This window comes from Leptidea sinapis, chromosome 6 (genome assembly GCF_905404315.1).
Source record: "Leptidea sinapis chromosome 6, ilLepSina1.1, whole genome shotgun sequence".
In the NCBI taxonomy this organism is placed as follows: Eukaryota; Metazoa; Arthropoda; class Insecta; order Lepidoptera; family Pieridae; genus Leptidea; species Leptidea sinapis.
Window position 1 is genome coordinate 15824148 of NC_066270.1, and position 27558 is coordinate 15851705.

The following is a 27558-nucleotide window of genomic DNA, read 5'->3' on the forward strand; positions in this document are numbered from 1 at the left end:
TGTCTCCTTTTTTTTTGGATCGGATGGACAAGGGCTGACTTCCATGAGTCAGGGACTACGCCTTTGGAATAAGAGTGCTGGAATAAACGCGTTAGCACAGGCGTCAACTCAGGGGCACACGTTCTAAGCACGATTGGAGAAATGCCATCCGGCCCGCTCGACTTCCTGACGTCCAACGAAAACAGAGCTCGCCTAACAGTTTTCTGTCTGAACTGTACTTCAGGCATAGAGCTCTGACACCGCGGGATGGTCGGCGGTGTTTTTCCGTTGTCGTCAAGAGTCGAGTTGGAGGCGAAAAGAGCGCACAGGAGATCGGCTTTCTCTTTTGCCGTATGGGCCAGGGTGTCATTCCTCATGTGCAACGGCGGCATGGACGGCTGGTTGAATTTACCGAGAGCAGCTTTCGACAACGACCAGAACGTGCGTGTTCCGGTCGGGTAACTGGAAAGCTGCTCACCGATTTTGACGACGTGCTTTGACTTCGCACGGGCGATTTGCCGCTTACAAAATCTGGAGGCACGGTTATGTTTCCTCTTAAGAATTTTGCAGTTCGGATCCTTTGTGCCCAGCGCCGCAACCCAAGTTCGATACGCCTGTTTTTTGCAGTCAGATGCTGCTTTAACTGACGCATCGAACCAGGGCTGTGATCTGCCACCGATCGGTACTACAGAGCTTGGTATAAAAATATCCATGCCCTGCAGTATCATATCGGCTACTGCAACGGCGCAGGCACTAGGATCATCCGAAGGGAAACAAACCGTGCCCCAAGGGTAGGATGCAAAAAAGGAACGCAACCTATTCCAAACTGCTGACTTGTGCCAAACGCGGCGGGTCGCTGGTGGTCTGCGTCGTTGGCGTCTGATGGGCACTACACTCCTGACCAGGCAATGGTCGGACGTTCCGAAAGGGGCGTCGACAAAGACCTGGTAACCATCGGGATGTGTAGTCAGCAGAAGATCTAATAAGGACGGCATGTGGCTATCCACATCCGGGAGCCGCGTTGGCGACTCAACCAATTGGGACAGACCATACGCCAATGCAAATTTATGCACAGATCGCCCTGCGTAGTCTGTGGTACGTGATCCAAGCCATTCGGCATTGTGCCCGTTGAAATCACCCAAGACTACGATTTCAGCGGAGGGGATCTGTGCAAGCACGTCGTCAATTGCCGTTTGAATGCAGCCCATGAGGTGATCGGTTTCTGCGTTACCACTATGGGACCTGTAGACGCACGCATAGATGCGGACAAAATTGTTTCTTGTCACTTGTTATCTTGAAATAGTAAGGGATTGTCCCCTTTCTTGCCGTATTTCCCTTATTGTTTAATGTGTTTTGTGGTGACGAAGCTATCCTGTCATTGATTAATTTTGAATCGATTTTGTCAAATTGTTTTTTGAAAATATATGGAATTGTACCTTTACCATTCTTTGGGTTGGTTTGGTTCTTTGGTTTAATTTTTTGATTTTTCATATTTTGGCAGAGAAATTGTTCTTCGTAGTCATCACAGTCAATTTTTATGTTTAATTTTTTAGTCATCTCTGTTAAATACTCTGGCGATGTCCCTGTCCTATTTATTTTTATATAATTACGGTTTTTAAAAGTTCTGATTAATGAGTAGATTCTATCATTTAGTTTATTTTCCTGAAGATAGTTGATGTTTAAAATTTGGAATATATATACACTGAATTTTTGTAGCTTTTTTAAAGCTATGGACATGTTCTGTAATAATAAATAGGGGTTTTGTCATTCGATCCTACCGATATAACTACCTTATCGCCTAAATTAAGCTTATTACATAAGATTTCACTGTATGATAATACTTCCGAACTCATCGCGTTAGGCTTAACAATAGCACAGATATTGTAAATGGCATTCCATTTAATTTTTCTCGTGTAAGTAAGTGCCGAGGAAAGTCCTTTCACCTGTGGATCTAAGATAATTTTAATTAATAAGAACGATTGTTGTTTATAGTGACGTCACCTGACACATGTTTTTTCATATCTTCGGTCGATGTCGCTACGTTTTTGTTCTCAGATTTGTGTCGGGTTTGACCTTGTTTTGTACATTCGTTCGTTTGATCTCTTAAAAAAGTCACAGCTGAGTTATTTTTCGTACATGTCTGGATAGGCGTACTCGTTCGATTGAGTCCTGGAGAACACTCCGAATTATTTTTTGAACCGGAGCTGATTGTCGATGGATTATATTACATTTATCTGTATTTAATGATTTAATTCCGGTCTTCATTAATACTTTTATTTTTTGTTCGTACTTAGTAATTATTTTGATTTGTTCTTCTTTTTCGGACTCTAGTGTTTGGATTTTTTCGTAAGCGATGCTTAATTCGTTTTGCAATTTCTCTATTTTATGTTGTAGCTCAGGAACTTGTTGATTGTTAACACTACTTGCCTGGCTTATTAAACTTATGTCTGTGAGACTTGACTGTTCACTGTCTAAACATTCCAGAAAGTTTTCAGTTAAGTTTCTATTTTTTGTTTACTTTTTTCTATAAGTTATATTATCGAAACTCATTTTTAATTTCCAGTAGATTCGCAAAAAAAATCTAACTAAATTAAAATCTGATGGGATTTGAACTTATGTCTCCTCAATTGACAGTGACCGCTCACTACCGTACAACCACAGCTAACGTTACGTATGACGGCGAATTTAACGATAAGCTTAGGCGTTTATATTCAAGAACGTAATTGTCTTTTGACCTTATAAGGTAATGTTTGTGTTTCTTCCTTCCTATTGCTTCAAGTTTTGAGTCATAGATCACTGCACTACACTGGCTTATAATAATGTATTTTGCAAAAAGTTATTATCACTGATATGTTCACAGTTTCACTATAATATTTAATATGATATGTACACTTTGTCACTTGATCAATTAGATTTGATTTGATGCAGTTTTTTCCCAGATTCGAACACTTTTTTACGAGAATTTCAATAAAAAGTTACGCGCTTACTTCGAGCGTTTCTCCGTATCGTATAGCTTACCTATATACGCACAACATACAGAAAAAAAATATTTTCTTTTAATTTCATTGTTTATTTTATTACCCTTTATCTTATAAAATTATTGTATGCGTAATAATAGCTCATGTTTCACATTTTTAAAAGTTCAAAATAAACCCAATCAATAATACCTTACTATGTTATATATCCTACGTGATTGAATTAATTAAGACCAGTTTGATTTACAAAAGTTCACTTCATGGATCCTACAACATAATCCATTTAACAAAATATCGGTGAACTTGTATCATTGTCATCTGGATAAATATCAGATGAGTCGGTAAACTGTGATCAGGCATATGAAATAGGTATTGCAGCAATGAACAAAATGAGTGGAAAGAACTTTGGTGAATTACATTTACACAGGAAAGACTAAGTATAGACTCAAGCCAAGTCGAAGAAGGTGAAAGTTCGATCAAATGAAGTTCTAGTCAACCCACAACAGCTGTTTAACAGAATTTTATGTGGTTGTGATAGTCCGATGAAACTAAAAAAGGTACATGTCATATGAGCTTGCTTCTAGACCACCATCTATCTTCGATGAAGTTTCACTTCGCAAGGGAACTAAATCTTCCTTAATGAAGGTATTTGAAGCTGGTTTAACAGACGAAGTTGATATTCGTGATGCAGTATTTGTAGTTGATGGTGGATTCTTACTACATTACATGAACTGGCCAAATAAATCTTTATATGGAGGAATCATCAAGAACTAGTGTGACTTTGTCATCTCTAATTATGGAAATAATGCAACTCAGTTTTTGACGGTTATCCTGAAAATCCAACTACAAAAAGCGAAGAACTTTGATGAAAGCACAGAATGTACGGCACCGTAAGGAAAATCTTTTAGGAAATAAAAAGAACAAAACAAAGTTGTTACAATCGCAATTGCCTCAAAAATGACAAGACGTGGAATATCAACACTGACTGCTGAAGAAGATGCCGATGTTCTAATAATAAATGTTGCCATTGAAAAGGCCAAGGAGGGCTTAAAAATGGTCGTAGTGGGTACGGATACAGATTTGTGTGCCTTGTTAGTGTGTCTTGCTCCCGAGAAAAATGACATATATTTTTGTAAACCAACACGTGGAAAAGATGGCAATAAGCTTTTCTATGGCATTGGCACGTTGATTGAACAGCTCAATGGAATAAGAAAAGAACTTTGTTTGTGCACGCAATGACCGGCTGCGACACAACATCGTCCTTCTATGGTATAGGAAAAATAAAAGCTGTCGAAATGTTGAAATCGTCTTTGGAAGCTAAGCAGCAAGCCTCTACATATTTGGAAGAAAATATATTAAAAGAAGAACTACTTGGCAGTGGAGAAAACTTTACACTTGGGCTATATGGAATGAACAAACATAAAAACTTAAATGAAGCTCGTTATTTCAAATTTGCGAGCATGGCAAAGAAAATCCTATTAACAAGGCGAGAGCGAGCAGAGACATATTAGAATAGAACGTATAGAATAGCAACGTTTCAAATCCGTGTATCAATAGCCAGGGTCAAAAACTAATTATGAGCGAGTACGGAGTAAGTTGTTAAATGAAACGCGATTTGTGGCGTGCGCGCACCCATATCATACGCATTACTCACACAAAACACGGGCTATTCACGCACACAGAGATAGTTGTGTTTCGACAGCGATCTTTTCTTCAAATACCTATTTTTCAAATTACGCTCTTAAAATTGTTTCAAATTGCTCAGAAAATATTTTTTGAAAATCTCCGAGTGTATTTTGTTCATTTATAACCACTTTTGTAATAAATAAATTATTTATAAAGTTTTCAGAAATCTTCTGACGTAATTGCATGTTTGCGAATTTCTTGAATATTCAATAACAATAATATTGACATGTGCTAATCAAACCCTAAATTTTTTATTCTCAATTATTTTGTTTAATAAGTGAAATTTTTTAATGTCTGTTGCTAAGTTTTACTTCAATCGCGGATAAAGATTACACGCACACCCTTTTTTACAAATTTTGCAAAAGTTAATGACAAAAGCGTATAGAAAGGATACTAAGAACTGCTTCTCCACCAGGTTGCTTAGAGGCGTGTATGATTGGCAGAGTGAACTTGCCTTCTGTTAAATCTTCACAAAAATTGTGTTTGTTGTTCTGCTCCTGGAACATATATAAAATAAAATGTTTTTTCAAGTCAATCTTTACAGAGAACAAATTGTACAGAACATCAGATTCTACGAACCATAAATATGTACAATCTGATATTGTGTACAATGCCTAAGCAATGTAATGTAATACACCACCGGAAATACTTATTGATGGTATGAAAAGCTAGTGATGTTTATTGTTTCTTATAAAAACGTTATATGAAACGTGTGCGTGTTTAGTACAAACTTTCTGTAATATTTCAAACATTCTAAATATGAGTAGGTATAAAATTGTATGCAATTATAGTCTTATTAGTTGTATCCCCTCGATTCGAGATCACTCCACTAACTGCCTGTATCGGCATACACGGCGTCATTATATCGAGTGACGTTCAGTTCCAGGGTCACTTGGAAAAGAGTAAGGCGAGGCAGTACTTCACTATAAGCCAACGCCTGCAACTATATTGGGTGCAAATTCGGCCTAACGTGGAGTACTGTTCTCACATCTGGGCGGGTGCTCCCCAGTACCATTTCTTCCATTAGATCGCATACAAATACTATATACCAACAGTTCCACGACCGCGTGGTTTTCAAAAAAATTGTGAACTTTGTAGAATCAATTAAAGGGTGCTGTTTTCCCGAACCGATATGACTTAGGGACCTTCAAGAAAAGAGCATACTCCCATCTTAAAGGCCGGCAACGCATCTCTTGACACCTGGTTTTGCTGATATCCATGGACGGCTGCCTCACCACTCCCCAGCACGTGGGCCTCTTGCCCGTTTGCCCCCTCTTATTTATAAAAAAATGTATTTATACATATAACTAAGACTACTTCAATGATTACTATACTTTGGGTTAGTGGAGTAATGTACTTACATTTTCAGTATTATTCGATTCGGGCCACTCTTCTATCGCCTGTAACAAATTATGAGTTTATAAATTAATTAAATCTGTAAACTATAGTATTTCAAAGACTCACAATCATTTTAGATACAGTCACAAAGTCAATTTATTTCGACGAGAGCAACGAAATATTGAAAAAGTAACGAGAGAGCTAACTTCTAGCCTAAATGAAATGAAATGAAATTTATTTATTGCGTCGAATACAGTATACATAATAGATATTAAATTTATTGTAGTGTCTTCTATTCGGCTAATTTAAATTAGTATGCAAAACGTATACTTAAAATTTAAAAAATCCTTAACACTATAAAAAAAATTGTCAATAAACCATTAAAAACAGGAGTCCAATAAATCGTTTCTGTGGTAAATTTCTTATTTCTAGAGGTAGATGATTAAATAATTTCATACACATTGCGTAGCTACTACTGAGGTATAACGTTGTTCTGGGACAGTGGCCATAAACCAGTCTATCCGCTAATCTGGTGGAACGAGGATTCAATTGAATGGCCCTTTTAAATAAATTATTATTTTGTTTTACAACTTTACACGCTTCAAATATATCATATTGGGCAATGTCAAAATATTTAACTTATTAAATAAGTCTTTACATGAACAGGTCGGATCAACTCCACATATACAACGAATACATTTTTTTGAGCAACAAATGCTTGATGTACTCTTGTACCATTTCCCCAGACGAGAAGACCGTATCTGAGTACTGAAGCGAGTCTTCTAAGGACATACAGAAATCTATAATTTTTAGAGCATACTTTATCAATGTGATCAGAGAAATTAAGGTCCTTATCTAAGATTACACCTAAAAACATAGTACTATTAACTTTTTCAATATTTAGTCCATTATAATTAATATTTAGATCAGTTTGTTTACGTCCTTTTACACAAAATTGCATATACTTTGTTTTCAATAAATTCACACCTAATTCATTATTATCAAGACAATTAATAATATTTTTCAAAGTGCAGTTAATGTTCGATTGATATTCATTTAAATTATCAGTATTAGAGGACATGAGAATCGATATATCATCAGCAAACCTAAAACAACGGTGTTGAGTTATTTTTTCAAAATCATTTATATGCATAATAAACAACAAAGGACCTGAAATAGTTCCCTGAGGAACTCCACTTTTACAGTTGGAATAGGATGACTGATGAGTTATTACTTCTTGCTTTATGTTTACCATGTTTATTTGCGTACATTGCTTGCGACCAATTAAATATTATTTAAACCAAGAAAAGGCAGGGCCACTAATGCCATACCTTTCCATTTTTGCTAATAAAATATCGTGACTTACGAAATAGAGATATTCTAAGCGAAAGTTACGTAATGCATAGATAAATACTTCAAAGGGTGAAAAAATTCTCAGTCCACGCTTAACGTAACTAATTTTGGCCCATTGGGGAAAAATTATAAAGGTGATTTTATGCGCGCGCATACCGTCACCCAAATTAGACACCCTGACGTTAGTTGATCAAATAGACTATTTGTATCATAAGTCAGCTACCGTAAGCCTCTTGTAACTCATATGTCTACCAACAGTCCGTAGTGCTTCCCTATATCCTAGCTAGCTGCAAAGCCTTCCCCCTTGCTTTCGAAAGCCGCTGCCCATCTTTGTGCTAGGTATAATAGAAGATCGTTTACCATATCGAAAGCCGTACTGTAGGTCGTTGATCCACTGGTAACCGTATATATGCCCAGATGACCAGCTTTCTCTTTAATCATATGGGCCAAGGTGTCAGTCCCCATGTGCAGCGACGGTGGCTGTTTGATGTTACCAAGAGCAGCTTTCGACAACGTCTAGAACTTTCATGTTCCAGACGTGTACTTTGAATGCTGTTCGCAGCTGATTTGCCATTAAAGAATCTGAAGGACCGGTTGTACTTCCCCTTTAGAACTTTTAAGATCGTTTAAATTTTTAATGGTATTGTTATTTGTTCTGGTAGGTGCACAAATATTAGCCCATAATATAATATATGTCTTCCAACCAATGTAGTTAGAGAAAAACAAAACAATAATACTAATGATGTATAAAAAAGTAAAATATTGTTTCATACCCCTTCCTTCATCAGATTGCAATAATCGTCTCGTATTTGGAAATATAAGCCAACAAGAAGCACAAGCTCAGTATAGTCATGATTGTTCTCGCTAAATAACTGCATTATCCTTGGTCCCAAGGCTATCATGTAACCTGTTTCTGAAACCATTATTGATTATTAAATATTATTATAATTTTTTCGGTGTTGGTAAATCGACCAATACAATTCTCGTAGGCTTTATTAAGGACTTATGTCATTTCTGGTGCAAAATTCTGCTTTACATTGGGTACTTGTCTTCGTTCACCCTCTGTTTTAAAAGTCCCAAGGAAAATGACCAATGCTACCAAGTCGACTAAGCAGTAGCCAGTAATAAATACCTTGTTGCGAAGATAACCAATTTGTGAATAACTCCCATTTTAAATAAATGACATAGATGTGTGACACGTAGCACCATCAGCAAAATTTGTAGGTATTCTGATCGCAACAATCTTCAAAAAAGTCAGGACCGAACATTCTCTTGGCAGATATTGCGGCCCCAAAATAGCCTTAGGGCTATGAAATGATCGTTCATGTTTTTGATGAGGGTTTTTGGCTCATCATTCTTACATACTTACTTATTCTGTTTCTGAACTGTATAATTCGATTTTAAAACAGGTGAGGAAAAAAATTATGTGTTATTAAGCCTGTGAACGTTGTCGTTCTCCTTCAATTTCTGCACTAAATGGATTTTGTATCCCTTGTGGTCTGAGTCATGCTTTTAAGTCGTATGTACAGATAATGTTTAATTTGGATGTTATAGTGAGGATTAATCAAACGCTGTATAGTAGGTATCATTGTTCTCAGAATATGCTCTGACACCAAACTAACTATCTCCATTAACTATTTAATTTTCACGCATCGACCAAAATAGTATTTCACGCTTTTGCCAGCGCGTCTTTCGGTACTTTCTGAACATCTCTGTATTTATTATTATTTTTTGTTAAACCCTTAAACTAAGAAAATATACACACTTACTTTGCTTGACCATATCTTCGAATTCTTCCTCAGTGGGACATTGGAAATTATCCCGCCAATAAATCTCGATCCCCTGACCACGAGCAATTTCCAAACAGTTTTCGCAATATAAGGAAGCAATCTGAAACGTATTATATTATTATAGCGGGCCTACTTATAATGATAATTAGTTAAATACCTGTTATTTAATTAATTAAATAATTATAACTTTTTGTGTAAGTATATTTTTTTTGTGTTTGCGTATGTGTGTACTATGTTTCTTGAAAAGTTTTATTGATTTATAAGTTACAGATAAAGAGCCAATCAGAGAACTCTTGGAGGAAGAAGGTAGTGGCTTGTATTATGAATACGAAAAATACAGCGAGGTGGAAGGTGTATAGATATGAAAAGACACATACAACTGAGATAGAAGTTAATAAATAAGAAACTGAAGAATAGTAAGGTGAGGAGGAAGATCATCAATGGTCCAAAGAACTTTACCTTGGAGATGATGGCCAGACCAGTGGGCCTACTATGAACGAAAAAGTAATTTCTGGAGTTATTTTTTATTGTCGAAGTCTGACTAATTAGTCCATTTTGAATTTATGGGATGATAACGAAATTAACACAACACGGCGAACATTCGGACCCATTTGATTTGGAAGAAGCAGAATTTATAAAGCGATATCGATTGTCTAAACAATTGGTATTAGAACTCTGTGTTGAGCTGAGGCCATTATTCGAATTACACGTAAAAAACACAATCAAATACTAATAAAAACACGTAGTGTTCTTTTAATAATAGTTTGATATATTTTTATTTTCATAACAAATCGCAACTACAACAACCGCCTCTGTTAAATCAAACATAACACAAACAAGTTCGAGTAAAAGAAACAGACTTATACAACGACGGTACACTGTACATTGATGAAGCAAAAAACGTCACAGTAGATGTTCTGTCATCGGGTTCCGGTTGTTTGATCTTATATTGCAACAGGAGTTAACTCTAAGTTAACTATATCGTCAGTAATGTAAGCACTTTGTCCGTCACCATCTCGAGCTGATACACTTGACTCCATTATGAAAAAAGAAATGAATCTCTGTGAATCTGGGAGTTCAAAAGGAAAATATCTTTCATTCACGTACAAATTCTTTAAAGGAATACCACCCACAAGTGTGCAAGCAGAAAGAGCATTTTCTGCTGCCGGCTATATTGCCTCTAAAATACGCAGTAGTTCGGCACACGACAGTTTGGACATGTTGCGGAAAAAATTTCAGTTAAAATTAAAAGCTGACAAACTTTATAATTAAGTAATAATTTATCAGTTTAAAATGTGTTTTTAGTGGTTGATTTTTTAATTTTCTTTGTGTATTTTTTGAAAACGATTTGTTTTGTTTTGAATCGTTTTTTATTCAGAACTGCTTAAAGTTCAAATTACCAAATGTAAAAAGATCAAAACACATATTAAATTAAATGGGGAAATAGATTTTGTAAATAAGACAGTGTTCTTGAGTATAAGTTATAACTTCATTGGGGTGACCATATATCTGCCTTAGCAAACAGATTAAGCTCTGCAGCATATGCGGTTAAGAAAATAAGAGAACTGACTGACATAGATACGGCCAGAATATTATATTTTAGTTTCTTCCACAGTATTATGCACAGCTATGGTATCCTTTTATGGGGTAATGCTGCCGACATCAATACGATATTTTTGGTGCAGAAGAGAGCCATTTTTAAGGTAAGTTTTCAATAGAATTAAAAAGCATAAATTTTATTGCGCACAGAAAAAAAGTGGATACCAAAAATTACAAATACAAAAACTGGCATCAGTAGCACTCAAAGATCTAATATTGTACATACTGCCACTGAATTATACAAAGCCCTATACGAAGATGAAAAAGGACAAACATCTGATAAAACTTAAAGAGCTCGTAGAAGTAGGAAAGGACAAAATCCCACCTATTCTAATGAGCTAAATTAAAAGGGCAATATATTAGCAAGCAAATGACAAAGCATGTAGTATGCTTTGTATTAAATTCCGAGATAAGATAAAGCTAACTGAAATTAGGAAGAACACTAAACTAGAAAGTATTGATATTAGCTCAATAAACTGATATGGAAAGATAGACATGGAACGATCTGGACGTGGCCTATATAGGATGACAAGCGGACAATGAAGAAACTAGAGAGTAAAACAATTTACGTGTTAATGTACTATAATGTTTGTAAATAAAGACTTTCATTCATTCATAGACTTCTCCATTTGATTTTACTTTTAGAATGCAATTTGGAATCATTAAAGAGCGGTCGTAAAATGAATTTACTAAAAAAATTAATAAGAACAGTAGAAAATTAAAGATGTATCACTCAAGCCTGAACTATCTCCAGTGTATGTGTATTTTTCCGAAAATCTAGGCTGTGCAGTAGGACAAAAGCTAAAAGATAACATGTCAATAAAGATAAAGCGAGAAGAATAAGATAAGTAAATGAATGGACAACAAAATCTAATAGAACAGAGTGCTCGTCGGCCTACTGCAGCACTGGTTGGATGGCATGGAGCGTGCCTAAGAACGTCGGCTATGGAAGAAAAGGGCAGACGCTTTAATCCAATATTGGTTCATCGAAAGGCCTTAATGATGGAGGTGATCTGGAATCTAATATAAGAACTATTTTTATAAAAGTTAACTCGATAAATTGTTATTACCTAAGGTAAGTTAATTGTAAAAATAGTAATTTCTTATAGGTGAATCTGTAAGTTACGTAGATAAAACTACGGAAAAACGTACGAAAATAAAGAACACTTGTAAACAAACTTGTAACTAAAAGTTGTCGGCTTAAAGAATATTCTACATAATCAGAATACAATACTTAATACAAAAATAGTTAAGCGACGAATATTCTATGATTTCTTAAGGATGCACAGGATACTTAACGAACGAATACAAGATGATGGGTGTGATGTATACGAGTAGGTATTATGTAGAAAAGATAAGTATTAAGATGAGCTCTCCGTGCTCATAGAATTGATAATTTCAGTGATTGATGATTACAGCTGATTGATGATAGCAGTGCTACCTAAAAGTCAACAACAACTCCCTACAGCGGGAAAGGTAAAACATTTAGAGCGGCGTAAAAAAATTTCGTAACATTAATTGATTCAATAGATTTTTAAGCACATTAAATTAAATTCGTTTAAACTTTATCATTATGTAGAATGGGATTCAAATTTTATCCAAATTACAACTGTCACAAGGCAATTAAATAATTAATTAGAAACAATCTGCAATTAAAAGTTATTCAAACAATAAATTTATACTGTTATAAAAACTGTGTTAAGAATAAATTTAAATAATAAGCTGAATTAATAAGGAACTTCAATGACGTTCTATACATATTATATAAACAAATCAAGTTTTATACATACGATAAAACAAAGCCGAAATATGGAATGCTATATCTATACATTGCCGCATTTACTCCAGTTGTTTAAAATATTCTTGGTAAATAAAGGGCAATGTTAAACATTTATTCAGTTTAAGTTGAACGTGTGTTGAATTTCGAACCCGATTAAATAAAAAATCTACACACCACCTTTAGGCTGCGTATCCACCAAAGCTGTGCGAGGAAAATGTGTCGTGCGAGGATGTCTAGCTGTGCTGTGAAAATGGGTGGAGGTTTCCACCGAAGCTGTGCGAGGAAAATGTGTCGTACGAGGATGTTTAGCGAAGCTGTAAATAATGTGTGGTGCAAGGATGCGTTGCGAAGCTGTGAAATGAGTCGACGGGGATGCGGTGTGGTGGGGGCGGAGTGACGCGAACGCCTGCCTGCCGCTCGCGTCTCACTTTGCTGTCGATAGCGCTACACATGCCTCGCAACACATACCTCGCACACTTCCCTTGCACACATCACTCGCTTGTTTTGTATGCGCAAAAATCTAGCTGTGCTGGCCGAGGCGAGGCAAATGAAGCTATAGTATTGGTTCTTTACATACACACTTTGCTACGCATTCTCGCACATCTCTGATGGAAAAGCAGCCTTCTACTCTATCAATGATACAGACAAAATGAGTTGTAGTTTATTTATTATGTAATAATAATATCCTAGTGGTGCTTGGTTTGCACACCGTAACAAAGCGACGTGAAGTCCAGAGGTAATAAACCAGGTACTTATGTAAACCACAGAATACAGAAAGATACAATACTTTTAACTATTAATTATGACTACCTTACGTAGTGACATCACTCACTTATAGATATGATGGAGGCTTGTTACCGTCTCATCAACAGAGAAAATGAGAAAAAATATTGACAAATTCATAAGAATTTATTTATGATTTCTCTAATGCGTACCTGTGAATGCTGTAACGCTAGTACTTTTTGTAAAGCAATATTGTAAATTTGTAGAAATGAGTTGACGGTCAACGGTACACCGTATACCAAGTGGGCGGCTGGAGTACCACGACGCAGCTGATTATTATCTTGGATATCGTCAATTCTGAAATTATAAAAAACAAACTGAATGATTGCGAGACAACTGTTTAACGTGCTTTCAGCCTAAACGGACGCTTACCTGGCATCTTAGATCTACTGACACAGAACAGTAATAGAAAGGTACTCTTCAGCGCCCGAATCGCACCCACACATATTTACATATTTTCCAGCTGACTTTATCAAAACAACTTAACTATATTCCTAACCACTTAAATAGAATCTTGGACTTGGCGATAACGGATTCACCTGATACTATCTCACTAAGTCATACCATTGCTGTTTGCCGCTTAGACTCACACCTTTTGATCAATTTTTTCGCACATATATAAATCGCATAGAGTCTGATCTGACTATAAACTTATAAGAAAGTCACTAATGCCTACCCAAGACAGATGAGTTACAATAACCGATACGCTAATGATGGCCCTGGCATTGTGAACCTGTTTGCTGATCATTTCTCGTCGGTTTACTCTATGAACGCTAATAGTGATGTGAACTATATTCCTGACTTTCCTCCTTCGGCTTTTTCCATCTGCCAATTTTCAGTGTCTCTAGAAAATGTTATTCAACAGCTTAAATCCATTGATTTTTCAAAAAATTCTAGACCAGATGGTGTACCACCCATTTTAATTCGTATGTGCGCTGTGAGTCTCGCCAAACCCCTCGTTCTTATTTACACAAGTCACTACAAAATGGAATCTTTCCTGCTTTATGAAGGATTGCTAAAGTGACACCAATATATAAGACTGGGGACAAAACAGATGTCATAAACTAACGCCCAATAACGATTCTAAGTTGGTTTGCCAAAATCTTTGAAAGGCTTGTGTATGCACATGTCTTTAACCATCTGAAGCCCATCTTAAGCTCACGTCAGCACGGTTTCTTTGCGGGTCGTTCAACTGTCTATAATTATATATAACTAACTTACTGGTATATACTCCATTCTTATGTGACACAATTAACGATAAGAGTCAGGTTGATTCAATATATACAGATTTTTCGAAAGCTTTTTGACTACGTTCACCATTCAGTGCTTTTATGTAAGCTACATCACCTGGGAATACATGGTAATCTTCACAGATGGTTCACATCTTATTTATCAAATCATACGCAACTAGTTGCGTTGAGTGGCTTCGAGTCAGTCCCATTTCTTGCTAGCTCTGGCGTGCCTCAAGGCTCAAATCTAGGTCCTTTGCTTTTTTTGGCATTTTTAAATGACTTATTATCCAAAATTCGATGTGAGTGTCTGGCGTACGCCGATGATATAAAAATCTTTCGTAAAATAAACGGTCCAGAAGACTGCTCATTGCTCCAAAGGGACATCGAGACTATTTGGCAGTGGTATAAAGTAGCCGCATTATGCTGAATGTAAAAAAGTGTCAACTGATTACATTTACTTGCAAGAAAAATCCATTTGTTCATGATTATGTTATCGACGGTAATGTTCTAAATCGTGTGAATATGATAAGGGACTTGGGCGTTATCTTTGACTCGGATTTATCCTTCAATACTGATATGTAATATATAATGGCTTATTACGATGATATTTGTTCAAAGGCAAATAAGATGTTAAGCTTTGTTATTAGAATCGCCAGACCATTTAAACAGGAAAACTCCTGGATATTATTATACAACGGTTTAGTGAGAAGTATCCTGGAGTATTGCTCAGTGATTTGGTCTCCAATTTATAATGTTCACCGTGATAGAATAGAGTCAATTCAGCGGCGTTTTGTAAGAGTTCTCTGTAGCAGTTTGGGTGTTAGACGTAAAATTCCCGAATACCCTGAGCGCTTACGTAAATTTCACTTGCATAGTCTTGATAAACGAAGATGGGTATCTGATATGTGCGTCTTACATAACATCGCGAATGGTTTTATGGATAGTCATCTATTAAGTTTGATAAACTTTAAAGTTCCAACAATAACTGTGCGTATTCCATGTTTATTTTCGATCAATTCCTCAAATAATAATGTATCGCATAACAACCCGATTATGAGAATTTGTAGAGAATTTAACGAAGTGCTGATTTTGATATTACACTGGCCTTCAAAAGTAAGTATCACACTTTTAAAATTGGGATAACGTTTTAAGTTCACAAGATATACTTTCGAAATAAAAAGGACACCAAAGATAATTTAATTTTGTACATAAAAACTTTATAGTCGGTAACCTTCTTTTAAGAATTGGCTGAAAATAAACTTCAAAAACAAAACCATTCCTTTTCAAAGTGGACGTTTCCGAATTACAATTTTACCATTCACATTTTTCTTTCTGTTGTAAATTTTTTTCAAGATCGATGGGTCTTGTTTTAAAAAAAATATGCTAAAAAGCACATAATATTTATTTATCATGCCTCTTTCAGTTGAAGAATATGCTAGGATCATGGCTTTTCTGGAACTAGGCATCAGTATGCGTCGCACTGCAAGAATGGTGGGTGTGACGGTACGAACGGTCCAGAAGGTAAAGCGAAGGTACGAAGAGACTGGACACCATCTGAGGAGACCTTGTAATGGCAGACCCAGGTGTACCAGTGCCCGAGAAGATCGTTATATTATTTCCACTGTGTTAAGAAATCGCCACCAAAATGCAGTTGAAGTCCAGCAACAGCTACTTCAGACCCGGAGGGACTACATTAGTGACAGTACAATGAGAAGAAGACTTGCTGAAGCAAATTTGAAACCCCGAAGACCAGCGAGTGGCCCAAAACTCGAGAGACAGCATCGAGTAGCGAGACTGCGATACGCCCGTGAACACATACATTGGGATGAAGAAGAATGGTCAAGAATTTTGTTTGCAGATGAGTCTCGATTCTCCCTTCACACTTCTGATGGAAGGCGAAGTGTTTACAGGCGACCTGGTGAGCGATACCTTCAAGCCTGCATCTCAGAAAGAGTCCAATACGGTGGAGGCAGTGTGCATGTATGGGCTGGCATATCTTCAGAAGGTACCACAGAGCTAGTAGCCATAGAAAATGGCACCCTCACTGGGCAAAGATATGCTCAAGAGACTCTCAATGAGTATGCAGGGCTGTATTTAGCGAATATGGGTGATGGATCGATGCTGATGCATGATAATGCCCGGCCACACACGGCTCATATCGTACAAGAGTATATTCAGGAGGTCGGTATCAGCGTGATGGCTTGGCCATCAAGAAGTCCTGATCTCAACCCGATTGAACACGCTTGGGATGAGCTTGGGAGGCTAGTCAGAAATCGCAGACCACCACCTACTACCCTCAGGGCACTAAAGCAGGCCCTGGTAGAAGAATGGGAGAATATTCCCCAACATCGGCTCCAAAACCGGTTCAGTATGCCAAACCGGTACCAAAGCTGTAATCAGAGCTCGAGGAGGCAATACCAGTTATTAAAAATTAAATAACATGTAATACATTTTAGTTGAATTTTTTTACACTAAACTAAAAATGTCTATTTTCATTGTTTTATCTTTTTTAAGTTAAAAATGTTACTAATGTATAATTTTAGTTTCTAAGAATTAAAGCCTATAAAATTTGCAGCAAAACGTTTTTAATCTTAAATCTCTACCTTCAATAGATAAGAAAAAATTTAATTTGAAAAGTGTGATACTTACTTTTGCAGGCCAGTGTATACTCTTTACAAATATAGACTTTTTTTAAAATACTCTTTATAAAACTGTCTAATTTACGTAAAATAATTTAATGTTTAACTTAAATTTCGTTATTATGTAATTACAGTTGTGTCCACTTATTATTTTTTTTTACTGTATTTGGTGAATGATGTGTACAATTTTAATTGGATCTCAGGATCATAAAATTATGCTGTACTTGTTATTAGATGATAGTTTTATCTTGTTATCTGTTATTGTACCTACTTGTAAATAAATATACACGATATACACAGCCGCTTAGCAATCTTAGGGAGACAAAACTGGTCACTGTCTGTATTCTTTCTAAGTCGTGATAGTATTGTATATTTGTTTTAGTTAAGTACATAACACGCCATCATAAGTGTTTTCATTTAATTGATTAACATAATATATTCAGTTCACCAGTGGTAGGTTCCTTTGCACAGGAAGCCGGCTAGATTATGGGAACCACAACGGCGCCCATTTCTGCCGTGAAGTAGTAATGTGTAAACATTACTGTGTTTCGGTCTGAAGGGCGCCGTGGCTAGTGAAATTACTGGGCAAATGAGACTTAACATCTTATTTCTCAAGGTGACGAGCGCAATTGTAGTGCCGCTCAGAAGTTTTGGGTTTTTCAAGAATCCTGAGCGGCACTGCATCGTTATGGGTAGGACGTATCAATTATCATCTGAGCTGAACGTCCTGCTCGTCTCGTCCCTTATTTTCATAAAAAAAAAATCATGATCTACTTTAAGTAGCATTATTTTGTAATGTTAAATACTAACATACAGGTATGTTATTTGGAAAACAATAAATAAATAAAGCTTGTGTATCAAAATATAAAGTCAACCTGAAATAGCGATTTTTAATTTATAATATAATACATGGATTACGATTACAATAAAAGTATAGATAATAATTTTCGTTTACTTCAAATACAACTATTCATAGAATATACAGTAGCCATCAAAAACATAATTTATAAAAAACAACAAGTCTCCCAACTCAGTTACGTACCGTACCGTCAGTACCGTAAAAAGTTGTGAGATCAGACTTATTCAATCCCTTCTTAGGCTGAGATATATAGAGCGTACTTAGACTTTACTCAGACTTTACTTAGGCAAATCTTAGCTGAGTGTAAGCTTAGCATAATCTTTGATTTTGTTTTTGTTGTCATTTGACAGCTGAGATACAAATGATTTAAGTTTTCTTTAGTGTTAATTTCGCCAGTATTTGTTATTACATTTATGAATAAGATTGTATAAAAATACGCAATTATTTTAATACTTTTTAGTGCATATTATATCTATTGTTTTGGAATAGTGTTTTTGAAGTCGGTTGTTTTTTTATTCTTTTTTTATTTTTTGATTTTTAGTGAATTTGAAGTACACAAACTAAGAATTTATCAAAATATGTGTAGATATACAAAAATTTTCAATGCAGCAATGAACGTAAGCGCTTAATTGAAGAGTTCCGTTACTCTGCCATGGATTCCGTAATCAGAAACTAACCAAACTCTCACCAAACTATATTTGAAGTATATATTTTCCAATAAAAAAAGAATCATCGTAATCGGTTGGCGCGATATTGAGTTATTCGTAAATTTATGTATTTATGTCTGTATAGCAAATTTAAGTTTTTTTTTACTTTTATAGTTTTCTCATGGATGCCATTGTCAGATCTGGACCAAATTATAACAAATTATAATGGGACCACACGGGAAGCACCTGCAAGCATCAAAATCGGTTCACCCAGTCGAAAGTTTTGAGGTAACATACATACAAAAAATTGCCGACGAATTGAGAACCTCCTCCTTTTTTGAAGTCGGTTAAAAATACTGTATCCACAGACACTACGCTGATTAATGTTACATTAACAATAAATTAAAACATGCTACATAATGTCATGAACTCAGAGGCGTGCATTAGTTTTGTAGCAAGGTAGGCACTGTCGATCTAACTAGTCATAGTTGAGCCTGGGGATTCCTTAACGTAGGTATTCAGGAAAATTTATGAGAGAGGGTTCAATAGAAGTTTGGTCATAAAATAACGGAACCAAATAAACTAAATAAAGATTAATACTATATTTATTAAGGTATATAACGAGGTAGGCACTGCCTAATTGCCTATATGATATGAACTGGTTGGTTATAGGTTATATTATCTACTTAGCTTACGCGTGGGAACTACACAAAACGGTTAATAATAATTAATGAGATACTCATTATCACGAAGGCAAAAAAAGACAATGATACTCCGAAAAGCACAATAGGTTGTAAAACAAAATATATGATTAAAACCAACGCTAGATTGTTACGAGCATTCATTACAAATATTATAATCAAAATAACTTAAAAAAAACATTAGAAAGTTATACAAAAGTACTCTGCAATCCGAATGCTTGAGTAACTTCAAAATTGAACAAGTTTTTATCCACGCTGTCAGACAGAGAATAAAAGTGGTTGCATCCCCTGAAACCTAATAACTCCAAACATATAATATAATATTATGGTTTACCAAAAGTAACCAGTGTCATCTTTTACACCGTACGTATATAGTCAGGAAAATTTTTCGTCCATTCAAAGTCTGAAGTCAAATAGGCTTAAAAACTAAGCGCTTTCGAATATTCATTATCAATATTTAATAAAAATTATTGAATCTACCATATGTTAAAATGTTAAACTCAAGGCAACTCTTTTAAATCAATAAGTATTTTAAAGTAGGTAGTAATAAACAACAAATTAGTTTGTGAGGTGCTGCTTCCAATATCGTGTTCAAAGCTAAAAAGCGTATGAAATATTAATCACTTCATAAAAAGTAATAAATCAAACTGTATAAATATAAATTATCATATATTGGATGCTTTAGAGCATGAATTCATTGTTTGTGTAAGAGTGATTCGTGAACATGATGGTCGTGATTACTGTCATAATTAGTAATCGCATCAAACAAATACAATGATTTATTAACTGTAACAGATCGAACTGGCACCGCATTTTAATAACGATCGCCTTATGATCAGGACATTCTCGATAGCCCTGGCGTCAACGAATTTCTAAAAGCTCCAATTAAGAATCGGTTTGCAACATCGAAACTAAGCTGAATGATCATAGCCGCAGTGTGCACAAAACGAACATCACCATCTTGGCACAATACAGAAATACAACAGCACTTTAACTTCATACTAAAGCGGCCGACCGAACGCTCGCACACATACACACGATTTACACGCCCACTAAGCAATCTTGGGAAGACAAAACTATTGAGTGCCACGCCGTCACTGACCTGTTTAAATACCACTGGACAGACTGTTACATATGTTTGACGTATAATACAAGTAGCTACGAATCATGTACAATACCCTGAAGTATTTATGCATTTTGAATTAATATCGTTCGTTTTCCGTGTTATTTATACTTCAAAAATCACATTTTTTTTGTAAATAGTTTCCCACCATCTATCGATGTTTTCTGAGGTTGTCATCACTAGTTTTAGCTCTCGCTACATATCCAACAGCGCCAAAATAGCGAATATCAAATAGGCATTAAAGCACTTTGACATCCGTCAGTCCAGTGGTGTATAGTAGAGGTCAGTGCACGCCGTGACTGGTCGCTGTCCGAGTTGAATTATCTGCACCGCATCGTGAATCTTTTTTTATATACCAACGTACGTATAAATTTCAAGAAGACCGCTGAGTTACGGTACTTTTCAATTACTTGTATTGTGATCATAGTGTTGGTGATGGCTGCAGGTATATTACTAGTAAAGGAGTTATATTAAGTAAACTCACAACAATGATCCAACATGTAACATGTGAACTGTTTCGATGATGTAATTGGCCTTTTCCTCCGATAATCTCAACCAGTGATTAAAAGCCATCGGAATCCTCTTACGATTAAGCTTGCTCGGAAGTTTTGCAACATGTGAGTAAGGCTGAAGAATTTCCTGCAATAATTAAATTATTAAAATTATTAAATTTATTAAAGTAAGCAACAACGACCTGTGCTTGCCCGAGGTAGGAAAGAATAGAGAAGTACCAGGCGCATGGGTCACGTAAGAGGCGACTTAGAGCATTTACCAGAGGGAGGCTTCTTTGCACAGGACGCTGGCTAGATTATGGGTACCACAATGGGGTCTTAAACTGGTGTGAAGCAGTAATGTGTCAGCATAATTGTGTTTAGGACTGACAGGTCTGAATAAAATTCCGTCCAGTCCGCTAATAAAATTATTGGGCAAATGAGACTTAACATCTTGTCTCAAGGCGATGAGCGCAATTGTGGTGCCGTTCAGAGATTATAGAATTTTCAATAATTCTGAGCGGCACTACATTGAAATTGGCAGGGCGTATCATTAACCATTTTTTTTTAAATTTGGATTTATTTCTTTATAAAATATTTGCATAACCCAGTTTATACTTAAGGGCAAAAGTGATTCCTTTAGAATTCTTTTTGATGTCATTTCTTATCTCCTAGATACTTTTACCGCTTCGGAAACAAATGGCGCTCGGAGAGAGAAGAAGCGGCGCACGAAACTCTCTCACCATTCTTTTTTGCGCTCTTTTTAATAAAATATACAATATTGTACTGTCATTGCTAATGCTATAAAATAATCATAATCTAGTCCCGGGCTGTCCGATCACTTAGCTATTCAGCTGTGGAGTAGTAGGATTTACGACAGAGCAATTTTTTAATAAAACATTTAAATTTATTTATAGATAATGCCTGAACAGTGGCTGGGACTTTATTATAAAAGTGTGTAAAAACCCTTAAAGCTATTATGTATCTTATGAAGCCTACTAGAATTATTTACAAGCAACCCCTGATTTCTAGTGTTATAATAATGAAAATCACTATTAAGACCAAAAAGGTGACGATGAAGCTGATATATAGCACGAACAGCTCTTTTTTGCAGAACAAACACTATATCAGTGTCAGCAGCATGACCCCATAGTAAGCCCCATGTACCGTACGTCATGATGCTGTGGAAATAACTGAAGTACACTAATCTAGCGGTCGCAACAATCGTGTACTGAATCTAATCTTTCTAACGGCCACTTCAGTTTCGCAACCATCTGGGTGGTGATTTTGGTTCTCCTATGAATCAGAAATGAGGAGGTCATTTCTGTTTCATTTGATCTCGCAGGGAAACTCCGTTCTTAATCACGATGATCTCAAGGCGCATAGTGAGCGACCAAGTTAGTCTGCGTTCCGTAGATATTCATTCATATTCACCTTCGCCTAAATATTCATAGTTGTTTTTATGTTTATCTCTTACAAACAAACAGACAGACGCGGCTAGGAACGTTTAATAACACAGTATGATGTCTTTGTAACTTCTTACTCCTTAAAATTATTAATTCTTTTAAAATGTGTTATGACTTATAAGAAGTTCTAAAGTACTTAATTAATTACACACCAGCTTGTTTTTTCAATCAAGAATCTTCAACATTTAAACGTACAATTGGACTTATAATTATGAAAAAAAAATAGTTTTTATTTCATTCATATTCACATATTATTAAATCCTGGCGACTTAAACTGAACGCAAAAAATGTTAGTATATTCATATTAAATATTGTGATGACGGACTAGTAAAAAAAGAAGGACTCCGCGCTATGATATTAGCAAATGAAGCACCTTTATGCTTGTGTGTGCGGTTGCGGGGTAAACCAGTTACACAATTTTTTCTCCCCTAATTAATCATATTTCCACAAATACTGTTATAGTATTGTTTTTACACATTTTCACAACGCACGACGGCATTTTTAAAATATTTTATTGCGACGCAAACTGATCTGTCACAGACGATGGCAAATGTCATAATGGCGGCCCATCGGCTTGTATTAGTGTAAGTATGCGTGGGGCTATGTATCTACACGTTTACAGGCTTGTTTTGGTGCTTCACTGTTATGTAAGGTGACACGGAGTCTTTATTTTTTTAATCTGAGTTACCTATATAATTTTAACGTTGTACAGTTTTTATAATATAATTTAATTCTTAAACAAATTTATTTGATTAACAAAGGTGATTGGACATATTTTATGCTATTTTTTCAATAAGGAAAAAGTCAAAAGGACAATTATCACATAGGTACGTTCCAAACGTAAGTTGCATCTTAATATGTTGTTACACAATAACTACCTTATCTATAAATATAAAAATGAATTGCTGTTCGTTAGTTTCGCTAAAACTCGAGAACGGCTGGACCGATTTGGCTAATTTTGGTCTTGAATTATTTGTGGAAGTCCAGAGAAGGTTTAATGAAATGAATAGGAAAATGCTACTAATGCTAATGCTATTTAATTATAAATAAAAACAACAAATTTGTTTTTCCTTTGATGTGTCCATACATAATTTCTATGAGAGAATTTATTGACGCACGGTTTGACAGTTCTGCTGTGAAACAATTTCATTACGACAGCAGGGTGCATATTTTACGTAGTAATTTTTGATGTTATGATATATTAATAATAAATTCATATAAAAACATTATTTTATTTATTATATACAGAACAACGTCTGTCGGGTCAGCTAGTTCATAATAAAATGCTTTTCGAAGGTATATAAGTTTAAACGTGTTTTAAGCCTATCAAATGTTCGATAAAATTCCTTATTCATATTCGTTAGATAAATCTCCCCTAATGCGTCTCTATAGTACGCAATGTTGCCATTTCATACAATAAAACATGATTTTAACTAATTTAATGAGGAACTGTCAATGGAAACAGACATCTTTTCAATGTCAATGGCTTGTCAGTTGTCAAAAGTCGATTTCAAACTTCAAAAATCAAAGATTTGAAGGGTGTCGGTTGTCAATCTATGACGGATATCCAACAATTTTGAGCGGGAAGCTATTTATCACATTATTTAACGAACAGCTGATCCCTGTCGGCTACTATTAGTCACGTCAGCTTTATCGAAATAATATAAGTTTATACCTTTGAAAAGCGATTTATTATGAATAAGGCAGTAATAATATACTGGAGTATAAACGACCAGACAGACCGATAATACGTGACCTATTTTTATTTGTCAATGTGTGCCCTAGTTAGTTTAGTATTCAAAATACCAAGGAACTAATTCCAAGCGTGGTTGACTGTGTACGACTTGTCTATAAAAATCGGTTACAATAACAAAAGATTCGCTTTCCTTTTGTATCTTGTTGTAGTCCGTCCAACAAAATGCTTAAATTTAATTAACTGTTTTTTTAAATCGTAATTCCGAATACGAAATATATTTCCTGAATAGAATAGGATGTACAAAAAAAAAATTAACAAAAAAACAACCGACTTCAAAAACACTTCCAAAACATAATAGATATAATATGCACTAAAAAGTATAAAAATAATTGCGAATTTTTATTCAATTTAATTAATTAATCTAATTCTAGTTACGATTATTTTTATTATAGAAATCGATGTACTCCCGCCGCAGCCTCGCTCTCGCCTCTCGCCTCTTCACGTCGCCCGTGCGACTCAAGCACATCTCACCTATAGCTATGTATGTAGTTACAAACCTATCTTAGCTGACACCGACTGTAAACATATAAAAAACATACCGACGAATTGAGAACCTCCTCCTTTTTTGAAGTCGGTTAAAAATAAGATAATAATTTCTATATTATATTGATTTAGTAACAAGAGAAATAGCTAGACAACTATTGGTCAATCTCCTTTCGAACTAATCTCGTAAGTACTTTTATGTAAACTGTCACGCGAATGGATTTAGATAGATGAGTCAAGGGCAATGCCCACCTTAGAAACTGCTTCGCCCGACTCACAAAGTGACATACAAATATTTATTTATTTTATTTATTTTATTTATTTTATTTATTTTATTTATTTTATTTATTTTATTTATTTTATTTATTTTATTAAATTGTGTTACATGCGACTTAGTTACTAAACAAAATTGTAGTACTAAATAATTATCACATGCACCTCGTAATAAAACATATCAATCAACGACAGAGGGGCAGACATTCAAATATTTTTTTCTCTAAGTATTCATTAATACAATAGTAACTTTTTTGCAAAAGGAACTTTTTCAAAGAGCTTTGAATTTTTTAATATTGGTTTCGGCTTTTAAGTTTTCTGGTAACTTATTATAAATTTTAACTGAATACGCATGTGTAAGACGTAGCTTGTCACGCACACTAAAAATTTATAAACCTGGCCTGTTTTCATCGGTTGTCTAGCATAAAAAGGTTATCTATCTAGACGTATAAATTATCTAAGTTTAATAGTTTTTTTGAAAATCTGATGTTTTTATGCAGTTCTTTTACTTATAATTATAGTAATAGAATTGAATTCTTAACTTCGCGCAGACGTTTAAAAAAGACGTGAAGTTAATTTTAAACCTGAATTTTCACGTTGGTGTTGCTCATGCAAATCATTGGCTTGTCAACGCACAAAAATAACACTTGGAACTGTGCCGAAATCTCGAATGTTTTCAGTTGTGCGCGCATCACGGAATAACTACTGAATAGATTTCAATTAAGTCTTCTAAGTTTTATTCCTTAGAAACTTGGCTATAATCTAACTAATATACTAAAAGGTATATCTGATAAAACTATTGCGATATATTTATGTATTAAAGTTTTAAGAAACAACTATTTTTATAAGTACTACGTGCTCAGTCATGTATACGCGGACGAAGTCACGGCTAGTAGTTAATAAATTTTATTTAACACAATTGATTTCATGTCTTCTGTGAATAACAAATTACCTATAAACTTCACACTGTTTTAATTAAATCATAAACATTAAAATATACTAACACAACAAATTCTACTATGAATTAATATATTTAAAGGATGAGTGTACCATTTGAGTTCTTTTATAAGTTTTTAGTGACAAACAAAAATTGCTCAAAGTCAAGTTATAGAATACTTTCTTTTCATTTAACGATTTTATTATTTACCTAATTTATCTTTCATTCGAGTAAAATTTAAATTAAGCGAATATTACTAAGTATGATAATTTACGAATACCAAAATATACTTCAAGAATATTACAAACCAGTTTAGATTATTAAAATAATTAACTTACCTTTTCTAGATATTTCCCATGATCAATTACACCGTTTGTCATTCTGTTTTTAAAATATATTTCTGTATTATAAATATTTACAATGTTTTTCGTTTTGTAACACTAGAATGACTAGATCCTCGATAAAGCACAGGAAAGACACTAACCGTATCCATAGACACAAGCAAATGTGCAAATTACGTGTATTAACTTTGATATATACTTATAAGAAATATTGCTTCATTTGGTCATATGTAAGTAAATTATTAAAAGTATTATTTCAAAGTCTTACCTCAAACAACCTTGTGAGTTGGATAATTCGTTCTATAAATATAACATTTTTTTTTTCATTTTAAACAAACAGTTTTGTGTTTTTTTCAGTGTAGTAATATTTTGTGTAATAATAATAATCTTTATTTGAAAATAAAATTAAAATTGAACCTCACCATTAAGTATTATGAACTAAGCAATACAATTAAAATTCTAATAAAACAGTAATATTCATGTCAAATTTATATGTAAACTTTCCTTTAATTTAAATAGTCATTTATTGAATAAAAACAATTTTTATTAGCCATGTTGTTAATCTATTCTTAAGATAGTATTTTCTTTGATTAACGCGAGTGTTACACATTTAAATAAAACACTTTTAAAGGATTAAAACGCGTGTAATTGTAACGGTTTTACATAAGATGTTTGCGTAAAAAGTTACATTTTTTTTATTTTAGTTAACCCGACGTTTCAAGACCTTTCCAGATCTCGTTTTCAGGGGGACCGGATCTGGATCAGACGAGATCTGGAAAGGTCTTGAAACGTCGGGTTAACTAAAATAAAAAAAATGTAACTTTTTACGCAAACATCTAATGTAAAACCGTTACAATTACACGCGTTTTAATCCTTTAAAAGTGTTTTATTTAAATATTCTTAAGATGATTACATGTCATGTCTTTTAAATGGTCCGGTAACTTATCATATATTTTGTAATGAACAATTTCTTGGCAGAGTGTCAATTGACATTTGGGTACAAGTAATTTGTTTGGGTATCGAGTGTTCCTAGAAGAGTGATCTTTCATTTTGGTGAAATATTCCGGGTGTTTATGTACAAATACACACATATCCCGAATATACAAAGAGGACAGTGTTAATATTTTCTTTTTGATAAAAAGTGGCTTGCAGCTATCCATTCAGAGTGCATTGCATAAAGCGCGAATTGCGTCCGAAGAATTTCCCCAAATGATGAGTCCATAGCACAGTACGGATGACATATATCTGTGGTACGCACACCACGCGGCTTGTTCTGATACTGTCTGTCTTATTCTCCTAATGGCAAAAAAAAACTATCCAATTTATT

General features: G+C 34.8%; 1 protein-coding gene across 1 annotated transcript in view; it reads right to left on the reverse strand.

Annotated features, from left to right (window-relative positions):
• LOC126964837 (terpene synthase-like) overlaps window positions 1-26359 on the reverse strand; it is a 32708-nt gene extending 6349 nt beyond the window's left edge. The window contains exons 1-7 of the mRNA XM_050808155.1: window positions 26229-26359; window positions 20969-21123; window positions 13436-13580; window positions 9101-9221; window positions 8105-8244; window positions 6002-6040; window positions 5035-5137 (exon numbers count right to left, since the gene is read on the reverse strand). Of these exons, the coding sequence (XP_050664112.1) occupies window positions 5035-5137; window positions 6002-6040; window positions 8105-8244; window positions 9101-9221; window positions 13436-13580; window positions 20969-21123; window positions 26229-26270 (745 nt within the window). The 5' untranslated portion in view covers window positions 26271-26359. The remainder of the gene's footprint in view (window positions 1-5034; window positions 5138-6001; window positions 6041-8104; window positions 8245-9100; window positions 9222-13435; window positions 13581-20968; window positions 21124-26228) is intronic.
• Between the last annotated feature and the right edge of the window lie 1199 nt (window positions 26360-27558).